This window comes from Talpa europaea, assembly GCF_964194135.1.
Source record: "Talpa europaea genome assembly, chromosome: 8".
Classification (NCBI taxonomy): Eukaryota; Metazoa; Chordata; class Mammalia; order Eulipotyphla; family Talpidae; genus Talpa; species Talpa europaea.
The window spans coordinates 1,412,517-1,424,721 of NC_140075.1; the positions used below are offsets into that span (position 1 = coordinate 1,412,517).

Sequence of the window (12,205 nt, forward strand, 5' to 3'; positions counted from 1 at the left end):
ACAAGTGGCCCCACACCCCAGGGAGTGTTTGAGCCTCAGAGATGCCATCCCTGAAACAGGCCCCTGTGCTGGGTCTTGCCTGTGTGTCTGTGATGTGCACACCGGGGCCAGAACACGGGCAGGCGCCCGTGTGATGGATACCATGTGCCAAGGGACAAGGAGGGATGAGGACAGCGTCGTCTGAGACCCAGAGGGTGGGAGAGGTCAGAGAAAAGCTGTGGGAGAGCCAGTCAGCCTCCGGGTCAGCTTTATAGGCCTGGAAACTCTTCCAAGGCCACGAAAGCATCTTCATGCGTGAGAAGAGACCGTGACCCATGCAGCCTGTATGGCTGCACAGCGGGGCCCAAACCAGGCTCCCGGAGCCCGTGTTGGAAGATAAATTACCCTTTCGGGACGGGTGGTAACGCGGGCGTTTCTCACCTCACCGGAGCATCCTTTGTCATGTCGTGCCCGACTACAGGAAAGAGCAGCAGTGACACCTCTGTCCCCACAACGTCGCGGAGAGATTGACTTAAAGGGCCTGGAAATGGCGGGGGACGCCGCACAGGAAGATTCTCTGCCCAGCCTCTCCCCCGCGGCCACACGCCCCGCCATGGGACGGTCGTGTGGTGGAGGTGACGGCAGCTCCGGGTGCAGCAGGATGCGGAGACTGTCCCATGCTCGCTCCACATGCAGTCGCCTGGCCAGCATGTGGCAGGATCTGCTCGCTGAGGTGCAGCCCGATCCCAGGCCCCTCACAGTCCAGGCCACACACACAAGGCCTCTTCCCGCAGGGCAGAGGACACGGCGGGCACAACGCCCATCCAGGAGCCGCATGCTGCGCACAGCCGCCCACGACCACGGCCCCGCCATGGCCCCTCCCCGCGTGAGGACCACGGAGAACCCCCCGCGAGCAGCCGCCGTCACACCCCACAGACGGCCAGGCGGGAGGCGGAACAGCCACGTGCATGTGACCAAACACACATGCAGCAACGCGTGAGGACACGAACCTTCCCCTCAGAGGGTCCAGTTCACTTCCCTCTGTCGTTCATTCTGCTGAATTTCCCCCCTGACATTCCTTCCCCTCGCCACCCCCCTTTTCCCTTCCAACATTCATTTCCCTACCTCACCCTCACCCCACCCACCTCCCAGGTCCCCCCATGAATGGCACATGTGGGTGACGGTGACTTTCCAGCGCCCTTTGGACGTGGCTCATTATGGCACCAGGCAACAGCCCAAGAACCAGGTGGAGGGCCTTACAACCATGTCTGTGACCATCGCCGCTCATACCTGTGACGTGAGCGTGGAGCACAGGGAGGAGCCAGAAAGGAAAGAGCCACGACAGTCAGGGACGTGCACGGCCATGGGGGGGACTCATGGGCAGAGTCCAGGGACACTGCTGGTGGTGAAGGGGCCGCGAAGAGCCTGGCCTGGCTCTGGGCTGCAGCAGGTCCCACACTCAGAGGAGCCAGTTCCCTCCAGACCCAAATGTCCTCTCCTGCCCGGGGGGATTGGAGGGCTGGGGGGGTTTGTGGGGGCAGGGAGTGGAGACCCGGAGCACACTCGGGGCCCCTCTCATGTGGAGCCACCCCCTCTCTGGGGTGGGGATGCTCTGAGGACAGGGGTGACAGGCCTGTCTGTTGCCAGCAGGCCGTGGCGTCAGGGGAGTGACAGTCAAGGGGCTTGAGGCAGCATCTGGGGAGACGGATCTTTCTCTCAACACGTGGCACGGCCACGACTGTGTCCATTACTGCACATGCACTTTCGGGGGGATCCGAACCATCACCCTCCGCGCAGGACAGTCTCACACTGTGACAAGAAGGTGTCCCCGTAGCTGATCAGGGCCCAGGCAGAGACGGGGCTTGTGTATCTGTCATGAGACATTTGAGTTTAACGTCACTCAGAAGAATCCCATGCCCTGACCACAGACTGTGCTCAGTTATTACCTTTTCAGTTCAAACATCTGGGTTATTTCCATGAACCTTTCACAGTTATTTCATATCAGCACATTCTCCTGAAAGTCCTGCCTCCCCAGGGCCTGCCTTTCCGCCACCCCACAGAGTGGGGAGAGGGTGAGGTTGGGGAGGGGGAGAGTGGGCAGGGCTGCCCCGTGTCCAGATGTCCCCAATCATGCCCGGGCCTGGGGGGAGGGACAAACCCGCACCCCGGGGACCCGGGGCCCTGGAACTGGCAAGGACATCCACACGCACAGACCATCCAGCTCAGCCCCAGAGCAGCCTCCTCCCTGCACAGATGTGCATGAGTCTGAGGGTGACAGAGGGACCGGGAGGGACTTGGGGTGGATGAGCCCATCCTGCAGGAGGGACGTGTTGGGGTGACCCAGGAGGAGACTCTGCGGGAGACACTAGAGGTGGAGAAAGGTCCTTTAATGGGACATCATGATGAGACAAGCTGGTGGCCGGCGCCCCAGCCTTGGCTCCCGGAGGTTGAACGTTGTGACAGTGAGCGGAGAAGCAGCGCAGGACGTAGACCTGAGTGGCTCTGGCAGGAGCGTGTGGGGGCTATGCTGGGAACGCAGCTGCTGAGTGTACACTGAGCCTCTACGCCCGTGACATTACCGGTTTCCACAGTGAGAGTCTCGAGGGCAGGGCGTGGGTTACAGGTTTCTAGGTGGAGGGAGAGGATCAGTGAGTTTCCTGCTCAGAAGTGGCCACGGATATGATGGGCCTGACCCGGGTCCCCGAGGGGCTGGGATGTGGGGCCAGTGAGATGGCTCAGTCCTCTGTGCTGGGTGGATCAGTGACAGACAGGGGAGGACAGTTTGGGGTGGTTCATGTCCCTCACATGGATTGTTTGGACAACATGATGGTTTGCTTTCAGAAGAGCTGCAAATGCAGTGGTTTGATAGGACGGCACTGCTGGGAGAATGACTGGGGATCAGACTCCTGAGGACGAGGCGTGTGGGTGCTGAGGAGCTGCTGAAATTGACTTAAGGTGCTCAGTTATGTTCACCTGGGGAGATAGGGCAGTGATGATTTCTACCTCCCCACATTTACACAGATGATGGCTCCAGGGGTGACCAATCTCACAGCAATGACGGAATTTGTCCTCCTGGGGTTCCCCACCCAGGGGACCATGGGCTTCCTGCACCCGCTGCTCTTTTCCCTTTTCTACCTGTGCGCCCTGCTGGGGAATGGGGTCATTTTCCTCATCACCACCCTGGACCAGCACCTCCACACCCCCATGTACTTCTTCCTGAGGAGTCTGTCCTTCTCGGACCTCTGCCTCATCTCAGCCATGGTCTCCAAGTCCATTGCCAACTCTCTGAGGCACAGCAGCTCCATTTCCTTCCCGGGCTGTGTCATACAGGTCTTTGTGCTGATTATGTCAGCAGGTGCAGAGATGTGCCTCCTCACGGTGATGAGCCTTGACCGCTATGCTGCCATCTGCCACCCCCTGCACTATGAGGTCATCATGAGCAGAGACAGGTTTGTGCAGCTGACAGCTGTGTCCTGGCTGGGTGGGGGTCTCCATGCTGTGATGTTCACAGCTGGAACCTTCTCCTTGTCCTACGGTGGGTCCAACGTGGTTCACCAGTTCTTCTGTGACATCCCCCAGTTATTGGCTATTTCCTGTTCAGAAAATTTAATGAGTCAACTTATCCCCATTCTCATTTGTGTGGTCTGGGGTATGTGCTGTTTTATTTTCATCGTCATTTCCTATGTCCACATCTTCTCTGCTGTCAAGAAGATCCCATCCACAGAAGGGAAAGCCAAGGCCTACTCCACCTGCCTTCCCCACCTGCTGGTTGTGGTGCTGTTTCTCTCCGCTGGGCTCTTTGATTATCTGAAGCCAACCTCAGAGACCCCATCCATGTCTGACCTGGTCATCTCTATGTTCTACACCATGATACCCCCCACCTTTAATCCCGTCATATATAGTCTGAGGAACCAAGCCTTGAAGACGGCTGTGGGGAGACTGATGAAGGGCCAGTACACCAGCATGTGAGATATCACAATCTACAATTATAACCCCTCATTAATTCAGCTTTTTCCCCCTAACTCTTGCATGTCGTCATTTATAAGCATAGATTCTTGCATTAGGATCATCCCCTTGTCACAAATTCATATTCTCATAATCCTCACTATACTCCTGTTTCCTTAATTGCTGCAGTCCTTCCCCCAAGCTCTCCCTGTGTGACGTTCATTAACTGAATCCAGCTTGTGGTTAAAAACTTGTATTTGGTTTAGAAAGAATGTTCTAGAACTCATATTCACCAACATTAACATAACGTGAGCAGTGGTAAAGGGGTCTGTTCTCAGAACCACATGGCCACAGGATCCCAGTCCTGGAACTCAGTTCCCACAGCCTGCGTGTGTCTCCACCGAGGGCCTTGTCCTCGTTGATGGCAGGGGAGAGGTTGAGTGGACACCCGTCCCTTATGATTCCTCATGGGGCGTCTTCCTCTAGGAGAAGTTCCTGTTCCTGCTGAAAGGACAAAGTAAAGCACACCTGACTCTGCCAGAGGTGGAAGGATGGATGCTTCCTTGGTTAGTAGGAATCTATGAGTGAAACCTGGAATGGATGGAATATTTATCTCTGTGATGCCTGTTTGGATGCCAGCATGACTGAACCCTCTCAATATGGTGTTTTCAAAAGTAAAGTTATATGAATTATCTTTTAAGAGCTGTGTTTCAACTTAAAAAGTTTATAACAAGAACAGACATACATACCAATGGAATCAAATAGAAAATACAGAAATAAACCCACAGATTTATGGTCAACTAATCTTTGACAAAGGAGCAAAGAATATGCATTAGAGCAAAGAAAGTTTGTTCAATAAATGGTGCTGGGAAAACTGGGTCACTACATGCAAAAGAATGAAGCTTGACCACTACCTCACACCATACACAAAAATCAACTCAAAATGGATTAAAGAACTAGACATAAGACCTGAAACCATAAAATATATAGAAGGAAACATAGGCGAAACACTACGTGATTTGCACATCAAAGACATCTTTACAGACACATCACCCAAAGCAGTGATAGTAAAGGCAGAGATAAACAGCTGGGACTACATCAAATTAAAGAGCTTCTGCACAGCAAAAGAGACAATAACAAAAACAAAGAGAAACCCCACCAACTGGGAGAAAATTTTTGCACACAACACTAATGATAAAGGACTGATCACAAAAATCTGCAAAGAGCTCATGAGACTCAACAACAACAAAGAAAATAATCCAGTCAAAAAATGGGCAGAAGAGCTAAAAAGAAACTTCTCTGAAGAGGAAATGCAAATGGCCAACAGGCATATGAAAAAATGTTCAACATCACTTGTCATCAGGGAAATGCAAATCAAAACTACCATGAGATACCATCTCACACCAGTGAGAATGGCACATATTAAAAAAAAACTAGCAACAACAAATGTTGGCGAGGGTGTGGTGAAAAAGGAACTCTTCTGCACTGTTGGTGGGAGTGCAAACTGGTCCAACCACTGTGGAGAGCTGTGTGGAGATTTCTGGACCTACTAAACATAGAGCTTCCATAGGATCCAGCAATTCCACTCCTAGGTATTTACCCAAAGGACACAGAAACATCAATTCCAAAGAGCACCTGCACCCCTATGTTTATAGCAGCACTGTTTACAATAGCTAAGCTTTGGAAACAACCCAAATGTCCAAAAATAGATGACTGGATCAAGAAGATGTGGTACATATATACCATGGAATATTACTCAGCATTCAAAAAAGATAAACACATGCAATTTGCAGCAACATGGATGGCGCTGGAAGGGATCATGCTCAGCGAAATAAGCCAAAAAGAAAAAGAAAAATACCGGATGGTCTCACTCATAGCAGGAATCTAGAAAACTTAAACTTAAATAAGGGACCAGGAAAATGAATAACTATAAGAAAGTGAAAATCAAAATCAACAAATAACTATGAACCAGAGACACTTTTAAGGTGGCGGGGGCGGGAGGGGAGGAATTGGGGTCAGAATGGGGGGGGGGCTGCAATTGTATGGGGAATATAAAAATTAATTTTATTATTTAAAAAAAGACTAAAAAAAAAAGAATTTATTCTGTATACTTGAAGTGTTTCTTCATAAGTTTTAAAAAAATAGAGCTTCAGTGCTACATAAAAATGATAAAATCCTATTGTTTAAAGCCCGAAGCAGGTAAATAACAGAAATCAAACTTGAAAAAAAAAAAGTTTATAATGTGTAACTTGTCATTGTGTTGATTTTCAGGTTCCCTTACTTTTCCAGATTGTATCTTGATCCTCTACCATGTCTTCTCCACCTTCTTGTAGATTACACTTAAGTTGACTTTTCTTCCACTTGGGAAGTATGTTTTTTTATGATGTAAAAAATTATGCAAAAAATAAAAATAAAAAAAAATAAAAATGGAAAAAATTATGCAAACTAAAGCTTGGTAATATTTGCAATTTTTTTTAATAATTCCACACATCTGCACTGCAGTCACAGAGGTTCTCTTTCTTGTTTCCCTAACACTGAGAACGTGAGCTGGGGTGACATTGCTCCACTCTGGGAGCAGGTCACTCCCCTGACCAATGAGCACATTTTGTCCATGAAACTATTTTTAATTATACAATGTAGTTATTCAGGGCCGCCCCCCTGGCACAGCGGTTGAGCGCTGGGTTGCAAAGCTGCCTGCAGCCTCTGCAGCACCAGTTCGATCCCAGGCTGCTGGGCGAGGGTCCCACATGGCGCACAGACCTCTTCTGCCACCCACTGCTCCCCTCAGCAGTGAACTTCGGTCCTCCTACCTGTTCTGCTCCCCGATCTGGCTCTGGTGAATTCGCTCACCTTCCCACACTTCTGATTGTACCCAGTGCTTGTATAAATAAATAAATAAATCTTTAAAAAATAAAATAAAAACAATAAAATGTAGTTAATCACAAGACATGACTTGTCCAATCAAATTTCAGAATGAAATCTATGCTAGAAAAACACTCAAAGTAATATTCATCTCAGTGATAGCATGAGAGCACAGTCCCCAAGACCTTGGGATATGACGTCATTCCCTGGTCAGATTCCTGTGGATGTATTTTCTATTTTTCCTTGAATAAATCCAGTGAGTGTGTGTTGAGAAGGGATTTTACCATGATTGTTTTATCCCAACATCACGTTAATTTGTTATTTGTTCTCATCAAGGAGGACACTCATTTAGACTTTTTACTGTTTTCACTGTGGGTCACTTTTCAGTCCCCCATGAGCACCAGTGTCCACTCAGATTCAACTAAATACCCTGCAGTGCCTGGCCCTCCGTCCACACTCCTACTCTCCTCCCCTGTTCTGTTTGGTAAAGAGAAAAAAATTTTCACTTAGTCCAACTTTTCCTTTTGCTGTTTGCCACTACAATTTTTTAATTGTTGACTTTTTATATTATAATCCACAGATGGGTGAGACCAGCCAATATCTTTCACTTTTTGATATATCTCGCTAGCATATGCTCTTCAATGTCCACTTTGGTCCCTAAGGACACTAGTTCACCTCTTTAATAGCCGTGCGGTATTCCATTGAGTTTGGATCCACATTCTCTATTCACTTCTCTGTCCCCGCACTTGGGTTGGGGCCACGGCCGGCTACAGTGGACGGTGCTGCTGGGAACACAGGTGTGCGTGGTCTGCACTGTAGAGTCTGCTCATCTGGGGCAAATACCCGGATGAGGTTGCTCCATCCTGTGGTTGTCCTGTTGTTAGTGTCTGAAGACATCTCCACGCCAATTCCCAGCAGAGGTGAGAGGCCTTTTCGCTCCCTCCCTCACCATTTTTGCTGGGTCCAGTCTCTTGATTGGTCCCTTCTCACATGTGACAACAGTTTGGATTTCTATTTTCCTTATTATTAGAACAATTTGGAATGGGTTAAAAATTTGCATTAGATAAACCCTTAAAATACAAGAAGGAGGGCCTCCCCAGGTGGCGCAGCGGTTGAGCGCTGGGCTGTGAGGCTGCACACAGCCTCTGCTGTGCTGGTTCGTTCCTCAGCCACCAGCGAGGGTCCCACCAAAAAAAAAAAAAAAAAACCCTCAAAAAAATGTTCATGAAAAAAAAAATACCAGAAGGAACACACAGTTGCTGCCCACCACACACTCACCCCACAGGTGAACTTGGGGACACACGCCAAGGACCAGGGAAAAAGAGCACGTAGGAACAAGTGCCCCCCCAAACCAGAGAGCTTCTGTGCCTCAGAAAAGCCATCCCCAAAATGGGCCCCTGCACTGGGAGATGATTGTGCACATCACACGCCTGACAAGGGCGAGTGTCCAAAATGCACAAAACTGACAAAACCAGAGATATTTTCCTCCAGAAGTTCAGGAGCCCACGGCCTCTCACACCTTTTATTCAGGTTGAAACCATACCCGCTCCTGGGCTTGTCCACCTGCCTCACACCTGCAGCCCACACACTTGAACATCCCTGACAGAGTCACAGGAGCAAATTTGTGAGACATAAAGTCTCCTGCATTCCTGATGCTTCTTTTGATTTTAATATTGGATATACTCTGAGTCCTGAATTAGTTCTGTCAGGTGATTTCCTGTGGTGTCTGACTGTTGCAAATTGATCCTCTTCATCCATCCCATTCGCTGTCCTGCTGTCTCCCTACAGAGGCCTCCCAGGAGACAGAGCACCTGAGTCTGCTTTCTGCAACTCACTTGTGGGCACCCGGGGCTGGATGCTGCCCAGCTAGGATGGGCAAGAAGGACGGACATTCCCTCATTGGCCGAGACACAACAACAGTCTCGGTGACCACGCAGGTTCCCAGTTAACCCCACGAGTGGCTCCCAGCCTCTGCCCCCTTCTCCCTGAGCCCCTAAAGGACACCCCACCCGGGAGCTGACCCCGCCTGCCCTGACGCCCAAGCCGCCTGCTGAGCAGTAGTTAAGGGGGTGTCCTCTCCCGGGGGGCTTGGCTTCGGGAGGCGTCCGGGGTCACCGTCAGGCAGTGTGGATGGTCACTGGTCAAAGGTGACTTGAGAAACAGCTGACCGCGCGGTGCCCAGAATCACAATGCCCCGGGGAGACACAGGCGAGTGTTGTGGGCCGCACACTGCCTACCCACGCTCTGAGCTCAGAGGCGACACACCCGATGGCCTCTGGGTCAAGCCCGGTCTGCCAGCTCTCCAGTGCGCCCGCTGTCCCTGACCCCTGACCCCGGACCCCACCCCACACCAAGCTCATGGCACCCATGCATGTCAGGGAAGCAAGGGGCCCCTCCCGCAGCCCCATAGCGCAGCCTGCACAGACACACCCGGGTGGACCTCGTCCCAGCCCCTGTCTCCTCAGCACAGCCGGCGGATCATTCCTCTGTCACACGAACAACACATGAGACAAAATGGAAGTCCTTTTCTTTACCGCGGTTGAAAAGAGACCGCGGGGTGTGTTTACAAGACAAAGGAGATGACTTCAAACTCAGAACATGCAGGACCGTAAACTGCATCTCCCACTCACTCGCGTCCATCAGGGAGACACCTGCTGACACGCAAACAGACAACGTGGACATCTCTTCCTCCTGAGCGCAGTGGGCCTGGCCTCTCTCCCTGGATGGCTGCCGGCTCGGGCCTGGGCCCGGGGCCTGAAACAGCTGCTGGGCCGAGCCCGGGGTGAGGTCTCCAGCGCCTGGAGCCTGAGGCACGCTCGCCAGTGGGAGGGATGTGTCCAGGCACCGTGTCAGGAGTCCATGTGCTTGTCCCTGGCGGGGCCGCTGACGCCCATGCCTCACGGCCCGCGGCGCATGGGAAAAGCGAAGATGGACGTGCCAGGGCCGGGAAAGGAGCCCGGCAGGAGGGAGACGCCACAGTGACCGTCCTCAGACCAAACCTAAGCTGGGATGGGAGAGGGAGCCACAGCCGGTGTCGTCCCCGACAGTCTGTGCGGTCCCCATGGTGCCCACTCTCAGGGCCAGTCACCCGGTCAAGGACGCAACAAAGGGGGTGGCGGGCAGTGTCCTCAGGAAACAGACTCAAAACCAGCGGCCTCTGCGGAGGAGACAGATTGAATGATGCGCCCGTGCCCACTGGGAGTCCCAGTGAGGGGGGCACTGCCCATTCCACAATGAGGGGTGGGGAAGAGAAAGCGATGACACCTAGGTGGGGGCAGATGGACTCCCAGACACGGGTAGGAGGACAGTGACCTGCACCTCAGGTCAGCTCCGTGGGCAGAAGCGGGAGGAAGTGGATCTGGCAGAGACCAAGGGCAAAGCTCTGGGTCTCCTGCTGCAGGAGGGTGTCCCCCAAGGTCACGCCAACTGACCTCAGGGCTGGCCTTGAGTGACTGGAGTCCCTCAGCCTCCGTGAGTCCTCATGTCCTTCTGCCCAGTCTCGGTTTTCCAGGGGCCCTGCCCGACAGGTGCAATCCCAGGGCATGGCGGCTAGACTGGACACCAGCCCTGGGTTGACGTGCTAGGTGTACCCAACCTGGCATAAGCCACACAAGAGCAGGCCCAGGGCACTCAAAGTCATCATGGAGGCTGCGAGCCCAGATGCAGCTGCTGGACCCACATCTCAGCTGGGCAGTGAGGCGCCTGCATCCCACTCCAGATACCCTGAAGTGCTCAGGGCAGGCAGTGTCAGGCCCACCAGAGACGGGTCTGGCCGTGCCTCCCCTGAGCAAACGGCCCAAGAGCCTGCACCGAGCTCAGGGCAGTTTGAGTCTGGCCAGGGGCCGGGGTTTCACTTGGGAGCAAGGCGCCAGGATCATCAATGAACCACATGGGCAGCGCCCTCCAGAACTGACAGGGCTGAGCTCTCACCAGCTGCAGCAGGGCTGGAACTACTGAGCGCTGAACATGGAGCATCCGTGGGAGCTTCGCCGACAACAACAAACAGCGAGCACTGGAAACCATCCATCAGGCTTGAAGGCGGGACCATGAGAGGATGCAAGCCGCGTGGGCACATGTGGCGGCCTCAGAAGAGAAGCATGAGCTGATGGTTGCACATCCTCCCCAGACAGAGTCATCACGGCTTCAGGACCTCCATAGAATTGAAGACCCCCGGATACCTCCGCAGAGACCCTGCTGCTCACCTGCCTCTGGCATCTCCTGCAAAGAGCGCTTGGGCCTCAGCCCGGTCTCTGCTGGCTGTTTGCATGTGGCTGGCGCCAACACCCCAAGAGCTGGAACACTGGTGTCGCTGGCACCGCCCGCGGGGCCGGGTGCTCACCTGCTTGTTCCCTGGGGGCTGGCACTTGTGTCTGGCCTCCTTGAGAACTCTCCATGGCCCAGCCATGTCTGGCCCGGCATCTGGTGCTGTCCAGCCTGGTCTGCGGACAATTGCTGTGGGCTCTGCCCGCGTGGGCTACCTCCCCTGGACGTGGGGATTTGAACTTGATCCCTGGGTTCCCCCATGTTGACCCCTCCCTGTCCTCTGTCCATGCCCGTGGACCCCTGGGTGTTGCCAGCCACAGCCCACGGGCCCATGTGACGGGGCGTCACCTGTGTCCCTGAGGTGCAGGACACAAGGCAACAATGGGACTGGGGCCAGTAGCCCCGCATCCCTGGCGGGGCCGTGAGCCAGCCGGAAATGAGGGGCGGGGGCATCCGTTTCATTGACAGGCCCGTGGGGGCGAGGCCCTCCCGTCATTGTGTGCAAGAAACTCCAGAATCACCCTCAGTTTCTGGGGCTGCAGCTTCTGGGACTGCTCATCAGGGCGGGTCCCTCATGCTTGCTCGGGCCTCCGCCTTCCCTCCTGCTCGTGCAGGGGATGGTCCCAGCGTGCCTGCCCACAAGCTCGTTTGTTGTCTGTGACCCTGACCTGGGGGGCCTGTAAGGACTTGGGGAGACCACACAGGGGAGAGGGCCCCCCACTCTGCGGTGTCAGAGCCCAAGGCACACCCACCACGAGGACATGCCGGACGGTGCCAACGCGGGCCTGACCCCCATTGTAAGGTCACCACACGCCTCCGTCAGACACGCCCATTCACATGTTGTTCCCTTTCCAGGCACTGAGGTAAATGGCTTTTTCGAATAAAATAATTCCCATGTGAGAAGACCAGGTGCTTCCCTGTCCCGCTCCTGGAGGTTTCGTGGTTCCCCTCCCTCCCTCCCACTCTCGCATCCACGCCCCGTCCCCCCACCAGGACCAGGGGTCCCCCAGGGTGGCAGCAGCTTTCCTGCTCCCTGTGGATGGGCTCGTCCTGGCTCTTACACTGGGGCCATCCGGTCCCCGTGGGGTCGGGGGAGATGGGGCTGAGGGGGGACCAGGTACTGCCCACAGGGCCTCCCAGGCCCCTGACGCGCCTG

At 53.7% G+C, this 12,205-nt stretch overlaps 1 protein-coding gene across 1 annotated transcript; it reads left to right on the forward strand.

Annotated features, from left to right (window-relative positions):
• Positions 1-814: 814 nt before the first annotated feature.
• LOC311176124 (olfactory receptor 14A16-like) lies at positions 815-4,140 on the forward strand (the record flags this gene model as incomplete). Its single annotated transcript, XM_084241445.1, has 4 exons — positions 815-975; positions 1,132-1,276; positions 3,118-3,870; positions 4,114-4,140. 4 exons carry the CDS (start codon positions 815-817, stop codon positions 4,138-4,140), a joined length of 1,086 nt encoding a protein of 361 aa, XP_084097571.1.
• Between the last annotated feature and the right edge of the window lie 8,065 nt (positions 4,141-12,205).